At 39.9% G+C, this 16,734-nt stretch overlaps 1 protein-coding gene across 1 annotated transcript in view; it reads left to right on the top strand.

Annotated features, from left to right (window-relative positions):
- ctnnal1 (catenin (cadherin-associated protein), alpha-like 1) overlaps nt 1-16,734 on the top strand; it is a 176,867-nt gene that overhangs the window by 110,529 nt on the left and 49,604 nt on the right. The window contains exons 3-5 of the mRNA XM_060942063.1: nt 83-270; nt 4,736-4,855; nt 15,743-15,832. Of these exons, the coding sequence (XP_060798046.1) occupies nt 83-270; nt 4,736-4,855; nt 15,743-15,832 (398 nt within the window). The remainder of the gene's footprint in view (nt 1-82; nt 271-4,735; nt 4,856-15,742; nt 15,833-16,734) is intronic.

The following is a 16,734-nucleotide window of genomic DNA, read 5'->3' as shown; positions in this document are numbered from 1 at the left end:
GGGCCCTCGTTGTGAAATAGGGTATGAAAGGGTGTGTGTATATTAGATAAAGTGATATGATATATTTGTGTGTGTGTTGTAGGCACAGCTATAGCGCAGCTGACAGACGTATGTAGCACTGAGCCGAGCGAGGCTGATGGTCGCAGCACTGTGTTCAGTGACAGGATGGGCATGGTGAAAGCAGCTCGCATGCTCCTCTCCTCTGTCACCAAAGTGCTGGTGCTCGCAGATCGCATCGTCATCAAACAGATCATCAGTTCCCGCAACAAAGTAAGTACATGCTACTTCACCAACACACACACACGCGTGCCCTTTCATCTTCTCTCTGAGGTATACACGGAGTTCTTCAAATCACTCATTATGGTGAACCCTGTAACTCAGGAGTATCTCTCTCTCTCTCTCTCACTCACACACACACGCCATTTACTTCACTTTCCGATGCTATCTTTGACTTTCAGTCTTGCTTCTGGAGATAATTGAAGAGAAGCAGCACATCTACCATGGCAGGAGAGCAGAGCCTGTTTTTATTGTTAAGAAGAGAATGCGTGTGCGCGCATGTTTGCACGCTCTGAGCCGGGGCTAATCACGTTCAGTTCGAGTTGTTTGGACAGGCAGGAGGCAGAGCAGCTCTCTATTAGAGAGGAACCCAATTGAATTTGTTCCTGTCCAGGTCTGATAACACCCACTTCTAGCAAGGAGCTTCAAATAGCAGCCACTTTATCTTTTTCTTCCAGTCCAGGCTTCTTGCACTGCTTCCACTCACTATATCAGTTCATTCAAAGCTCTGAAACTTCCGTATTTTTCCCCCCTAAAGTTTGCCTGTGCTTTTGGTATAGCAACATTTCGAATCGACTTGCATTTCAAAGTTTTCATGCACACGGAGCACAACAGGACGGCGTAGCACCTGCAGCTTATTCTGACACATACTTAGTTTTAGGTTACTGTGATGATCCCCTGATTTCATGGTGATATGTTAGTATCAGAATCAGTTAGATTTATTTGATGTCTCGTGCAGCAATGGTCAAATTAGGGGTCGTGACCCCACATGGAGTTCCTTGATTTACAAATGAGGTCATGAGAGAAACTCACAATATCCTTTTCTTTCATTTTTATCCCCCGCTGGCTGAAAGGCCCGAAGGGGGATTATGTCGTGGCAATGTCCGTCTGTCTGTCTGTCCCGGGAAGGGTACTCACCTTCTGAAATCAATTCCTCTCACAATTTTTGGAGGAATTTCACAAAACTTGGCAGGATTCTTTGTTATATGTTGGTAATACGCATATTTCAATTTCGTTCAATTCAGTCGCATTTTACCAGCGTTATGGTCTTTGATTACCAAACTTGTACTTTGACAATTTCATGAGGGTGTATTAAGCACTTATAGCATAGATATAGTTGCCAGCGGGGGATATCGTGCTCTCTGAGCACTCTTGTATAAATGTACAAATTAATATTAGAAATTAATATTAATGTTTAAACGAATACATGCTATTTTAGTCCTTTTCACTATCCTAACCTGCTACACTAGTGTAGTTCAGCAAATGAAAAGAGACACATTTTCCTCATCTATTTACCACCACCAAACAAACCAGTGTTAGGCCTCAGATCTCATATTTATATATTTATAAATATAACCTTTTATTACAGTTAGGCATGTAATGATTCAACCTATTCATGACTTGATTCGATTTACAATATTGGGTTCATATTTGATTTTCCCCACAATATTTTTGGGAAAAAAATTAAAATGAAGAAAATGTTATTATGAAAAATAATCTTTCTATTCTTTGTCAACTTAAATATTCCTTTTTAGGAAAAAAAACCCTTTATTTCATTTTCTTAATAACCAACAATAGTTATTTACCCACATTTGTAAAGGTTGGAGTAAAATATAATGGCCTGTTCGGGCAATTCTTCAGCAGAGAGGCCAAAATGATGAAATGATTGCCTTAACTTGTCAGCTCAGTGTTATTGCTAAAGTATGGAATCCAAGGCAAAATGTACTGAAAACCATATTTAAAAATCTTCACCCCGATTATAGCAGTGTCGCTTCAGAGAAATCTTGGTTTGAATTTTAAGAAATGAAAGTTCAGTTTTTTTCTGACGTAATTCCGTTACTGACTTTTCTTTCCTCATAAAAGATTTTGCATTCAGAGTTAAACAGACAATTTTTCAAGGTTTTTTTTTTTTTAGGGTCAAAAGAAACCCATACAGTGTGACATTTTTTATTTGATACTATTCTCTTGAGTCCTGCAACTAAAAAAAAAAAAAAGTTACCACATTTTGCTGTGAATGTAATTTAATTACCGAAGAATTACCCATTAACTAAAATATTCCATTTATTGAAAATGAAAAAATTAACAAATATGCCTTTTCTTCATAAACGTCAATGAACATTTTGCTCCCTACCTTTTTTCATCTCTTTTCTTTAGCTTTCAGCAGTGTTTAAAAAAAAAAAGAGAGCGCTCTGATTTCATGCTAAGTCTATTTGTACAGTCAATCACACAGCAGCTCTTTCCCATTTTAGATCTGTTTTTGTGTAATGCTGCAAAAACAGAGCTCTGTTACTTCCACCTATGGTGAAGTCACAGGTATTCTGACTTTTGTTATTGCACCCTCTGCTGTCTAAACAACACACTTGCAGCTAAGAAAAATTAAGATATTATGCAGACTGATCATAATCGTGATTAATTTAATTCATCGATTTGAAGCATTACCAATTTGTATTGCGATTCATCAACGCATGATATATTGTTGCAGTGTTGTAGTCGAGTCACTAAACCTCGAGTCCGAGTCCAGTCTTGAGTCACCAGTGGTCAAGTCCAAGTCGTTTAAAGAAAATTTCAAGTCGAGTCCACTATTGATCCAAGTCAAGTCCGAGAACAAGACTCCACCTGCACTATTTGACGGTGGCTGTTGCTGCCTTTATGTGAAAGCGTCTCTGCTACTGTATTGGACTAACGTTACCGCTCGACTGCCTCATTTTAGTTAATAGGCTCCAGATAAAAAGCTTGTTCATCGTTCAGCAAGCCCCGCCCACTATCAACAGGGCACATAACATGAGAGAGGGTTAACACTCGCTAGTTCATCAGTCAGCAAATCCCGCTATCAACAGAGCAGTGAACATAGCGTGTCACTTCCTTCTCTGGGTGGAGTCTTGCCAAATGATGATTGAAGTTCGAGGTTGTCCCGGTCGTCTCCTCAATGGTTCTTCTACATATGGAACACATGGCAGTGCATTTTTTCCCACTGCACGAGAAGTCTGTATAAGCAAAGCGGACAGTCCTAGGGGCTTCTCTCCAGGCATTTTAGCGCCATTAACGTTAGTTTGTTCCTGAACATGACGTATGAACAGGTGAATGTGCATTCTCTTGCACAAAATTAGCATAAAAATTAATGTAGATATAAATATCTTGTGCCAAATTATTATGGCATGTTACAAAAAATAAATAAATCCGAGTCCTTGTCTCCAATTTACGAGTCTGAGTCCAAGACCGAGTCATCAGTGCTCAAGTCTAAGTCAAGTCACAATTCCTTAAAATTTGAGCACGAGTCGGACTCGATTCCGAGTCCTGAACTTGAGTACTACAAGCCTGTATTGTTGCATGCCTAATTACATTTAGTGTTTGAATTTTAAAAAACTCTCACATTGCCTTCCAACCTTCTGAATGGTCCGTTTTTCCTACCAGCCCTCTGAATTTTAGATTGATAAATACTTTTGAATGTAAGGTCAGTTTTTCAATTTGAGATGCAGCTCATGACGACAATCATTACGACAGCAGAAAGCTTTAAGAGAAGTAGAAGTTGTCAGACATCGCTGTGCATAGAATGGATAAACATTTTATGGTTCGAGATGGAAACCTGGCAGACAAGGATGTTTTGGCTTTGATGTGCCATCTAGTGGATGTCACTTTTAAATCTTCTGGATGTGCATAAGATACACACAGTGTGTGTGAACAAATACTCCAACTAGACTGGCAAGTCAGTGCAAGGAATATTCCTTTTTTTCCCTTTTTTTTAAGATACTTACACACAGGTCTGTTTCTGATTAATAATATGTTCAAATGTTACAGTAGTCGTATTTTATAAATCTGGAATAAAAAAACAAACAAACAATATATGGTGGTCAAGGCTTGAGATTGGAGAAAATTCACAAAGTCCATTTGGGGTCATTGGGCAAAAAAGTTTGGGAACCCCTGAGATATGGTATAACTTCTATCTTGGGTGAGGATATGTGCTTGAAACAAACTTAAATATTTGGTTATAATGATCAGGACCAACATACATATTGCCCTGGCTTGGGACTGTTTAAAAAGTGCCCCAAAGTTAACAGACATGTATAACTCTTAGAATGTAAACATCTATAATGCGTAATCAAACCAGAACTCCTTTTAGTGCAATTTTCAATATTGCGTTAAAAACTTCGTACGCTCTCTTGATATAACCAGTCTCTTGTGTCGGTGCGTAATAACAGTGAAAGGAAAAACAGTAGCTTGAAGTTTTCTGCCATGGGAAGCTCTCAAGATGGAGGACTTGGCAAGTTGCAGTTTCTCAGTAACATTCTACATTTTTTTCTTCGTTATTAAATGTATAGCTTTGTTAATTGTCGTGACATTACCGACAAAAATGATCTTGAAGAGCCTTTTACCCTTTTGGATGTTTCTGCTTCAGAAAGAAAACTTTTTTTTCTGAGCTACCATTTCAATCTCTTTACCATAGTCGTGTGTGTGTTTGCAGGTACTGGTCACACTGGAACAGCTGGAGCGAGTCAGCACCTTTCAGGAGTTTGTGCAGATCTTCAGTCAGTTTGGCAATGAGATGGTGGAATTTGCACACCTCACAGGGGACAGGCAGAATGTAAGAGTGCTCTCTCTCTCTCACTCACTCTCTCTCTCTCTCTCACACACACACACACACACACACACACACACACACACACACACACACACACACACACACACACACACATCCTTGTTCATCCCAGACTTACTAACTCATGAAGGCAGCTGATAAACAAGCACTCTGATAACATCTTCCTGTGAGTTTTTGAGCTGAAGGAAAGCAGTTTAGCATTCACTGTGAGAAGAGTAGAGACATTCCAGTTGGTGCCAGTAATTTGGTATTTAAATAAAAAAAAAATGAAAAGAGTCTCAGACTAAGGTGAACTCACTCATCCAATTGTAATAAAATTATACTTGCTTAATGACTCAAGGAAAATCAAAAATTTTGTTGTCAAAAGTCAAAGTCCCTCTCACGCCAGAATCTGGTCTTCCCAGGCAGTCTCCTGTCCCAGTACTAACCAACTCTTTAAGGCGTATGGGTGCGGCGCCGATCTCTGTTTCCATAGCCCTCGGCCTCTCGCTTGTACAGCTAGGGTTACAGTGGGGGTCTAGTCCTCTGGTAATTGCGAGAGTTTGACTTCCTCACTCACATCTGTATTGCAGCGTGCCTTGCCAGATGGCAGTAGGTACCATTTTTATGATGGTCTTTGGTAAGACCCGACCACATGTAGAACTCGCGATCTCCCGGTCAAGAGGCGGACACGCTAACCAGTAGGCCAACTCGCGGTCAAAATTTTGTTGTAATAAAGTATAAATTTACATCAAATGAAATGCATCAGAAGATACAGTATCAGCGGCCATGTACTGCCAGATCCAGTTTATTCAAACTCAGAATCTGCTGTCTGGAGTCTTATAGCTCTCCTTAACAGTCCCATGTCCATATCATGCTCCACTGAGGAACACAAATGAATTTTTTGTTATAATGTTCAACCACAAGCAACCATGCCCATTTCTATACAGTTATATGAATTAAATCTGAGGTTCCTGGTACCGAAAGGCGTTCAAACTACAACCCCGATTCCAAAAAAGTTGGGACAAAGTACAAATTGTAAATAAAAAGGAATACAATAGTTTGCAAATCTCAAAAACTGATATTGTATTCACAATAGAACATAGACAACATATCAAATGTCGAAAGTGAGACATTTTGAAATTTCATGCCAAATATTGGCTCATTTGAAATTTCATGACAGCAACACATCTCAAAAAAGTTGGGACAAGGGCAATAAGAGGCTGGAAAAGGTAAAGGTACAAAAAAGGAACAGCTGGAGGACCAAATTGCAACTCATTAGGTCAATTGGCAATAGGTCATTAACATGACTGGGTATAAAAAGAGCATCTTGGAGTGGCAGCAGCTCTCAGAACTAAAGATGGGAAGAGGATCACCAATCCCCCTAATTCTGCGCCGACAAATAGTGGCGCAATATCAGAAAGGAGTTCGACAGTGTAAAATTGCAAAGAGTTTGAACATATCATCTACAGTGCATAATATCATCAAAAGATTCAGAGAATCTGGAAGAATCTCTGTGCGTAAGGGTCAAGGCCGGAAAACCATACTGGGTGCCCGTGATCTTCGGGCCCTTAGACAGCACTGCATCACATACAGGCATGCTTCTGTATTGGAAATCACAAAATGGGCTCAGGAATATTTCCAGAGAACATTATCTGTGAACACAATTCACCGTGCCATCCGCCGTTGCCAGCTAAAACTCTATAGTTCAAAGAAGAAGCCGTATCTAAACATGATCCAGAAGCGCAGACGTCTTCTCTGGGCCAAGGCTCATTTAAAATGGACTGTGGCAAAGTGGAAAACTGTTCTGTGGTCAGATGAATCAAAATTTGAAGTTCTTTATGGAAATCAGGGACGCCGTGTCATTCGGACTAAAGAGGAGAAGGACGACCCAAGTTGTTATCAGCGCTCAGTTCAGAAGCCTGCATCTCTGATGGTATGGGGTTGCATTAGTGCGTGTGGCACGGGCAGCTTACACATCTGGAAAGACACCATCAATGCTGAAAGGTATATCCAGGTTCTAGAGCAACATATGCTCCCATCCAGACGACGTCTCTTTCAGGGAAGACCTTGCATTTTCCACCATGACAATGCCAAACCACATACTGCATCAATTACAGCATCATGGCTGCGTAGAAGAAGGGTCCGGGTACTGAACTGGCCAGCCTGCAGTCCAGATCTTTCACCCATAGAAAACATTTGGCGCATCATAAAACGGAAGATACGACAAAAAAGACCTAAGACAGTTGAGCAACTAGAATCCTACATTAGACAAGAATGGGTTAACATTCCTATCCCTAAACTTGAGCAACTTGTCTCCTCAGTCCCCAGACGTTTACAGACTGTTGTAAAGAGAAAAGGGGATGTCTCACAGTGGTAAACATGGCCTTGTCCCAACTTTTTTGAGATGTGTTGTTGTCATGAAATTTAAAATCACCTAATTTTTCTCTTTAAATGATACATTTTCTCAGTTTAAACATTTGATATGTCATCTATGTTCTATTCTGAATAAAATATGGAATTTTGAAACTTCCACATCATTGCATTCCGTTTTTATTTACAATTTGTACTTTGTCCCAACTTTTTTGGAATCGGGGTTGTAATCAGGCAGGTTCCATGTTACAGTAATTTTGGATATCACCTTTAGCACAAACCGGCATGTGGAGTCACTATCTAGAGCAGAGGTGTTCAACTAAAGTTTGTGAAGGTCCAGTAACATAAAATTCCTTTCTTACAATGGATTGCCCTTTGACGACTCCTGATCCTGGCTAGCACATGAGCATATGCAGGAAAAGGCCTGATGGTGAACAACCACAATACTTTTGCTTCAGTCTTCCCTGAGGGAGATTTCACCAGATATGCAGCAGTTCACTCTTCGCTGTTTAAGGTCAGTCTGTGAGAGAAACTTTGCTCCCAACCTCCCCAGACTGCGCGCCAAAAATCTGATTGCTCTTGTCTCGCTTGGTGTAGGTTACATCCTTATAATTACAATTCCATGCTCCCACATCCACGTAGTCCATCAGCCTGAGTCTCATTTCTATCGATACAGTTCAATGCAAAAGTTTGCATACCCTTACTTTGAAATTATTTAACCAATAAATTTATGCAGGTTTTTTTAACAGATGGTTCTGAATATTACAAGCAACAAAAATGTTAATGTGTATGTTAAGATATTAATAGTGAACACTAATGATATTTTGGGATGTGATATAATTGTGGAGTTTATCACTGTGTGTGTGTATAAATTATAATATAGATGAAATGCTAATTTCACTTTTTTCCTTAATTAAAAAAAAATGCCTTCTGGTGTGTGTGTGTGTGTATATATATATATATATATATATATATATATATATATATATATATATATATATATAAATAAAATATTTTGTGAATCTATATGGCTAGTTTTTTTTTTTCTTTTCTTTCCTGTTTTTTGATTTAAGTTGTTTTTCTCTGTCCCTGTTTTTCCATTCCTTAATGATGGATTTCAGTCTTGGTAATAATATCCCCAAATACCTTTTATACCCTTTCCAACTCTCTGAAAGACTCGCAACAAGCTGCTTGAGAGTTTCAGGTGATTTAAGTCTTATTTAAGACATGGGAAGGTCAAAGTAAACATGCTTGTTTTCAGTTTACATATCCGGTCGTTTTCCTGAGGCTCTTTCAAATAAATTAAATGCAGTATGTCAATAGTGATGGTAAATTTTAGCCTACTCGGTTGCTGTAATATTGCAGAGAGTAGGGAAACACCATTTAAATGAGTATAAAATTCTGCTTTGTGAACAAAATACAACCGAGGTACTTATTTTCTTCCCACATAAAGCCATAGGGTACAATCTTTCAGAAATAAAAATCATGTGCAAATTCCGACTTCTAGCACAATGCTGATACCCTAACACAATCCTGGGGAATTTCCATCTTAATCTACTCTTGCAGGGCCAGATATGATTTATAATGAGGGAACAACTTTTTTTATATTTTATATTTTGTTTTTTATTTATATTGATTTTTTTTTTTTCATTTCTAAACCAATTCAAAATCCAGCACCTCATGACTGTATAGATTCAGCTAACAACAAGCATACAGTTCGGTCCATAAATATTTGGACAGACAACATTTTTCTAATTTTGGTTCTGTACATTACCACAATGAATTTTGAACAAAACAATTCAGATGCAGTTGAAGTTCAGACTTTCAGCTTTAATTCAGTGGGTTGAACAAAATGATTGCATAAAAATGTGAGGAACTAAAGCATTTTTAAACACAATCCCTTCATTTCAGGGGCTCAAAAGTAATTGGACAAATTAAATAATTGTAAATAAAATGTTCATTTCTAATACTTGGTTGAAAACCCTTTGTTGGCAATGACTGCCTGAAGTCTTGAACTCATGGACATCACCAGACGCTGTGTTTCCTCCTTTTTAATGCTCTGCACTGCAAAATCCCGGCTTACAAAAACAAGAAAAAAGTAATAAAATGAGGAATATTTTACTTAAAATAAGCAAAATTATCTGCCAACAGAACAAGAAAATTTGACTTGGCAAGATTTTTAAAAACAAGTAAATATATCTAGCTTTAGCAACCCCATAGATGTCTTAAAACTAATGTATTTATACTAAAAACAAGTAAAGTTGTACTACTCACTTTAACATGCTAGATACTTTGTCCCCCAACCAACAGTTTGACTATTTCATCTGGGCATATTGGTGTGCTCTGTTTAAGTAAGTGTTTATACCAACTGAGACCGCCAAATAAATCAAAATCAAAACAACAAACCAATCCATTTTGTAGCCTATTTTTGTTGCCAGATTGACAATACAACAATTCATTTAATTTAGTTATCTGTTTTGTGTTGAGATTAAAAGAAAGGATAAGATGCTTGAAATAAGAAATTCTGACTTTGACAAACTTGTCATAGTTAATATAACACCGATGAAATTATGGTAATTCTCATTTTAAGACAGAACTTACTCATAACCAGTAATAAAATCTCAATAACAAGTTATAATACCTTATTAAGATAATTGAGGAAAAAATGCTTAAAGTAAGTGAAATACTCTTACACAAAACCTGCCTGGAAAGGAGAATTATCTTGGCAGACAAATAACAAGCATATTTTGTCTTGATTTAAGATATTTAATCTTGGTTAGATTTTACTTTTTGCAGTGTGCCAGGCCTTTACTGCAGCGGTTTTCAGTTGCTGTTTGTTTGTGGGCCTTTCTGTCTGAAGTTTAGTCTTTAACAAGTGAAATGCATGCTCAATTGGGTTGAGATCAGGTGACTGACTTGGCCATTCAAGAATATTCCACTTCTTTGCTTTAATAAACTCCTGGGTTGCTTTGGCTTTATGTTTTGGGTCATTGTCCATCTGTATTATGAAACGCCGACCAATCAGTTTGGCTGGATTTGAGCACACAGTATGTCTCTGAATACCTCAGAGTTCATCCGGCTGCTTCTGTCCTGTCACACATCATCAATAAACACTAGTGACCCAGTGCCACTGGCAGCCATGCATGCCCAAGACATCACACTGCCTCCGCCGTGTTTTACAGATGATGTGGTATGCTTTGGATCATGAGCTGTACCATGCCTTCGCCATACTTTTTTCTTGCCATCATTCTGGTAGAGGTTGAGCTTGGTTTCATCTGTCCAAAGAATGTTCTTCCAGAACTATGCTGGCTTTTTTAGATGTTTTTTTAGCAAAGTCCAATCTAGCCTTTTTATTCTTGAGGCTTATGAGTGGCTTGCACTGTGCAGTGAACCCTCTGTATTTACTTTCATGCAGTCTTCTCTTTATGGTAGATTTGGATATTGATACGCCTATCTCCTGGAGAGTGTTGTTCACTTGGTTGGCTGTTGTGAAGGGGTTTCTCTTCACCATGGAACTTATTCTGCGATCATCCACCACTGTTGTCTTCTGTGGGCGTCCAGGTCTTTTTGCATTGATGAGTTCACCAGTGCTTTCTTTCTTTCTCAGGATGTACCAAACTGTAGATTTTGCCACTCCTAATATTGTAGCAATTTCTCGGATGGGTTTTTTCTGTTTTCGCAGCTTAAGGATGGCTTGTTTCACCTGCATGGAGAGCTCCTTTGACCGCATGTTTTCTTCACAGCAAAATCTTCCAAATGCAAGCACCACACCAAATCAACTCCAGGCCTTTTATCTGCTTAATTGAGAATGACATAACGAAGGAATTGCCCACACCTGCCCATGAAATAGCCTTTGAGTCAATTGTCCAATTACTTTTGGTCCCTTTAAAAACAGGGTGGCACATGTTAAGGAGCTGAAACTCCTAAACCCTTCATCCAATTTTAATGTGGATACCCTCAAATGAAAGCTGAAAGTCTGGACTTTATGTCCATGTCCATTATATAACTATAACTTGAATATGTTTCAGTAAACAGGTAAAAAAAACAAAATTTGTGTCAGTGTCCAAATATATATGGACCTAACTGTAATGTATGCTGGATATGGGTCAGTATTTCTGAATAATAAAAACTTAATTAAAATCTGTTGAGGTGGGTGATGAATTTAAAAGACAAAAGTGTTAGTTAGGTGATCTGCCCTGTGTTTGGGGCAAATCTATCCTGGAAGAGCCCACTCCCATCAGAATCATAGCACAAAGCTGATCAGTCAGCAGAACTTTTGTATTGATTGTCCAGTGCAGGGTGTCCACTAAGGATTTTTTTTCCCTTGTCAGTCCACTGTCCAAAATGAATTTATTTTAACAGACAAATTTGAAACTTACTAGTGATGTTTCAGTTACAGTCTGTGCTACAAATGCCAAGTGCGTATGTCTACCTAGGCTGAGGAAAGACTCGACAGCAACCTCAAATCAGTTTGACTATTTAATGAACAGCAAAACCTCAATATTAGCTGCTAAAATGTAGGCTATTATGAAACATCTGTAGCCTGTTTAAAAAAGGCTAGGCACTAAATGTAGCCTAAAGGCTACCAGGTAACATTTTACTTTCTCTTTTTTTCTTTGTGGCAAAGTCTTCTGCTGCCGACTTGAAATCAAGTGTGTCCAATGTGTCTTTGCAGCTTGCAATGCGCATAAGCCCGGGTCACTGTCTCCTCCTCCAGATGACTTCACAGTGCCATCTTAATTCCATTGTGCAGAGGGAAGCCCCGTCTACTGGCACGTTCTCCTGGCACGAGCAGAACACAGGCAGTTTTCGCCAGTGTAGTCCAGTTGGGTTATAACTTTCCAAACTCCTAAATAAGCGTTTGCAAGCTGTTGCAAAAGTTAAAGCCCCATAACAGTGGCACGCCGTCATTACTACCACTGCATCTGATTGTGTGCTCTTGGCATCAGTGAAAGGTGCGATTTGCTGATTTCAGTTGTCCCTTCATGGCCAGAGTGTGTAGTGATCCTTGCATCTGCATTTTTGTCATATTCCTGAAATGCTGAAAGGATGTTTTAATTAAACCATTATCACATTACCCATTTAATTTAATCAAATAAGATTAATAAAGCCTATATGGTGCCTAAGTTACTACTATTAACAGGATTATTATTATTTAGTAGTAGTAAGCTATAGGTATCAGCAAGAGATGGATGTCATGTTCCTCCTCCTCCTAAACCTCATGCCAGCATGGCACTGAGCCTACCAGTGCCACCGAACTCCATCATATTTCACAGCCTTGGTTGAGTGCCGGGACGTCCTCCAGCCTCCAATTAACCTGCTGGAGGTCTTGATGAACGATATCATTCCAACGGGTGTGTGGTCAGCCGCAAGGGCGTCTCCATCCCACTGCTGGTGTTTCAAACTTGTAAATGTCTCTTGTGGGGTGGTCGTCTGTGCAGCGCGGGACATGTCCGAGCCAACAAACATGGCGCTGTGTGATGGTGCGGAGGATATTTGGTTGGTTAGTCCTCTGGTGGAACTCCTTTTTCTGAATTCGGAATTCCCTTTACTGTCTATCTGCGCATCTCAGAATGACACAGGACAATGGGCGAACTAGATTTTTTTTTTTTTTTCCCCAGCCATGGTACACCGGAAATCCGGCACGGCGCCGGAACGCTATCACCCCTGTTATCAATGATGATGATGATTCCAATGAATTCAGCTGCCTCATAACACCCCCCAGTGCCTTCTCAATATCACACAAGGATTCAATATGCTTGTAGATGCCGTCTTGCTGCCCTCAGTAAATCAATCATTCTTCTGGACTGGTGACCTGGAATTTAATTTTTGGTCATGTGAAGCACAACTTTTAATTGGAAATATGGCTTCTGGCTGGTCTGTTTTTTGGGCCATCGATATAACTTTTTATAGGCATTTGTTGCTGTGCTGCATTGACTGAGAATGTGATCTTGGCACTGGCTGTGCTTTGCGATGGCTGATGCGCTTATATTTGTTTGCAGCAAAACACTTAGTCATCTCCGTCAATAGTTTCGCATTTAAGCCACGTGAATTTTTTCTGCCACTCAGGTTTGAAGTGGGCTCTTGTCGTCTTTGCCAGTGGATGCTCGGTTTCTGAAGTATATAGGGTTTCCTTATCAGGCACAGACTCGAGTATCAGTAGGCTTACTGCTACGTTTGAGGTTGGATTGTTTAGCCATAGCTAGCTGTGTACTATGAATAGGCTAAAGCAAGTGATAAAGTTGAAGAGTAGTGGGCCTTGAATCAAGTATTGTTCAATTGCACCCATTGTGGTAAAAGGTTCTGTAAGCTGTTAGTCTGTTTCACTGCCAAAATACACATCCTGTGTAGGGATAGCCTTGGTTATAGCTGTGTTTATGAGCATTATTACCAGACTTTTGGACCAGGAAGTTTTTCATTTATTTTAATAAATTTTACCAGGCAAAATCTAGTAATTGCAGGCTAACGGAACCCTCGTACAGTGTCATTAAAATGTGTTCCACAGCATAACAAGACCGAGAGTTTCCTTTTAATCTGTTGCCTGTCTGTATCTGTGTGTTGCACTTGCTGGAGAACAAATTGCATGCTATCAAACAATGAAAAAGGTCTGTTAAACATCCATTTTGAACACTCAGCACATTGGTACTTCTCTGGATGTACAGACTAGAAATTCAGACAGGCTTAGGAGGGCATAAACATTGTGCCTGTAATGTTCTTTGCTCCTGTTCTCGCTACGCCTCACTACTACGTTGCTGTAGGGCTGTCTTTAGGAGTGAATTCTCATTACAGATCATGTCTCTCTCTGAGACTGACCTCAGTCTGATCTTAGGAAAGCATTTTGTGAAAGTTATTTCACAAAATCGAGTCATACATGAGCTGACACTATGAGCCATGTACGATGAGTGGAATAACTGTTTTATTATAACCACATTCATTGGATTTTGAGAAACGGAGCCTTTTTATTTTTTGCAAATTCGATAAATAAAAACTTTACACAAAACGTCCGACAGGGTCACTTCCACTTAGAATGTAAACAAACCAGTGAAATGACAGTAACAATGAGTGAAAAACGCTATAATGATTAATTCTTGAAAAAGAAAAAAGATACATTCTTTCCATCAAATACTTTTATTCCTTATTTTGCATTTTGGGCGGCACGGTGGTGTAGTGGTTAGCGCTGTCGCCTCACAGCAAGAAGGTCCTGGGTTCGAGCCCTGGGGCCGGCGAGGGCCTTTCTGTGCGGAGTTTGCATGTTCTCCCCGTGTCCGCGTGGGTTTCCTCCGGGTGCTCCGGTTCCCCCCACAGTCCAAAGACATGCAGGTTAGGTTAACTGGTGACTCTAAAATTGACCGTAGGTGTGAATGTGAGTGTGAATGGTTGTCTGTGTCTATGTGTCAGCCCTGTGATGACCTGGCGACTTGTCCAGGGTGTACCCCGCCTTTCGCCCGTAGTCAGCTGGGATAGGCTCCAGCTTGCCTGCGACCCTGTAGAAGGATAAAGCGGCTAGAGATAACGAGATGAGATGAGATTTTGCATTTTTGGGGGTTTTGTTTTTGAGTAGAGTTTTTATTTCGTCCTTGGCTGGTTCAGCAATACGCGCTGTCATTTTGTTTTCCCTCTACTCGCGGTATATGAGCTGATATCCTAGTAGTAGAGTAGCCAATCAGAGCATGCAATTGCTCATATCCAGCAAATGTGGATAGAGTAAATGTAAATATTCAGTGCGGTTTCACTATACAGGAACAAACTTGAACAACAGTATAACAAGCTGATTGTTATAACTCTCAATATTCTGCCATCCAATAAAGTCAGATCTGTGTGTAAAGTTTATTAAGCTTTATCAGCACCCTGTTCTGTGTAATAACTCAAAGAGCAGAGCTATCGAGAAGAGCAGGAAGCTTTGAAGAACTGATAAGAGTGTCTGTCTTATTGCAGACCAGAAATGTCTCCTGCCAGTCAGTGTTACACACACACACACACACACACAGACCACATCTTGATCTTACTGCATAGCTTCCCTGGAAATCTGCCACCTCCATCTATACAGCCTTATAAAAGGAAATATCATAACCGATAATCAGATCTTATTTTATGATGCATTGTTCCTTGCCTGGGACACACACACACACACACACACACACACACACACAGTCAACATATCAGGTCCCTTGTGTAGAAGCTTTCCTCGGTCCCAGTGATTGAAGATCTTGCCAGAATGCTTTAGGTGAATCATATCTCAGCCTGCTACCTATGGGAAGGTGTGTGGCACTACAGGCTCTCTGTCCACGTCAGGAGCTCTAGGAGGACTGCCTGATGGTCAGGTTCTTATTGAATGTGCCAATTTAGTGGTGAGGTGGAAGGAAATTCCATGGTGAAGATCCATGATGACTTTTTTTTTTTTTTATTGCAGTGTTTTTGAATATACTGGAGTACGACCACTCGGGAATGTTTCATTATTTCTTAGAAAGCTCATCTATAGTCCAGAACAGTATGATATCTTTCTCTTTCTCTGTTTCTCAGGATCTGAAGGATGAGAAGCAGAAGGCACGCATGGCCGCAGCCCGTGCTGTCTTGGAGAAATGCACCATGATGCTCCTCACTGCTTCTAAGGTCTGTGTAGAAAGTATAGTGGTACCACCTGCTGTATTACATGCAACTAAAACCCAGATTGGTCCTACTGCACCACTGCTGCTCTGTTTTCTGTTGTTCCGCTGTAGTGAGAAAGTGTCTTGCAAAAGTATTCATCCCCCTTCGTGTTTGTCCTGTTTTGTCCCATTACAAGCTGGAATTAAAATGGATTTTTGGGGGGTTAGCACCATTTGATTTACCCAATATGCCTACCACTTTAAAGGGGCAAATTGTTGTTTTATTGTGACACAAACAATAATTAAGATGAAAAAACAGAACTGTGGAGTGTGCATAGGAATTCACCCCCTCCCCCCTCCCGTCAATACTTTGTAGAGCCACCTTTTGCTGAAATTACAGCTGCAAGTTTCTTGGGGTGTCTCTATTAGCTTAGCACATCTCACCACTGGGATTTTTGCCCATTCCTCAAGGCAAAACTGCTCCAACTCCTTTAAGTTAGATGGGTTGCGTTGGTGTACAGCAATCTTCAAGTTGTGTCACAGATTCTTAATTGGATTGAGGTCTGGGCTTTGATTAGGCCATTCCAAGACATTTAAATGTTTCCCTTTAAACTACTCCATACATGCTTTAGCAGTATGTTTAGGGTCATTGTCCTGCTATAATGTGAACCATCATCCCAGTCTCAAACATCTGGCTGACTCAAACAGGTTTTCCTCCAGAATTGCTCTGTGTTTAGTGCCATCCGTCTTTCCTTCAGTCCTGACCAGCTTTCCTGTCCCTGCAGATGGAAAAATATCCCCACAGCGTGATGCTGCCACCATCATGCTTCACTGTATGAATGGTGTTCTCGGTGTTGGGTTTGTGCCACACGTGGCATTTCCCATAATGGCTTAAAAGATCAATTTTAGTCTCATTTGACCAGAGAA

This window comes from Neoarius graeffei, chromosome 16, assembly GCF_027579695.1.
Source record: "Neoarius graeffei isolate fNeoGra1 chromosome 16, fNeoGra1.pri, whole genome shotgun sequence".
Classification (NCBI taxonomy): Eukaryota; Metazoa; Chordata; class Actinopteri; order Siluriformes; family Ariidae; genus Neoarius; species Neoarius graeffei.
Note: the sequence above shows the minus strand (reverse complement) of the source record. Positions and strands in the feature narration are given on the sequence as shown.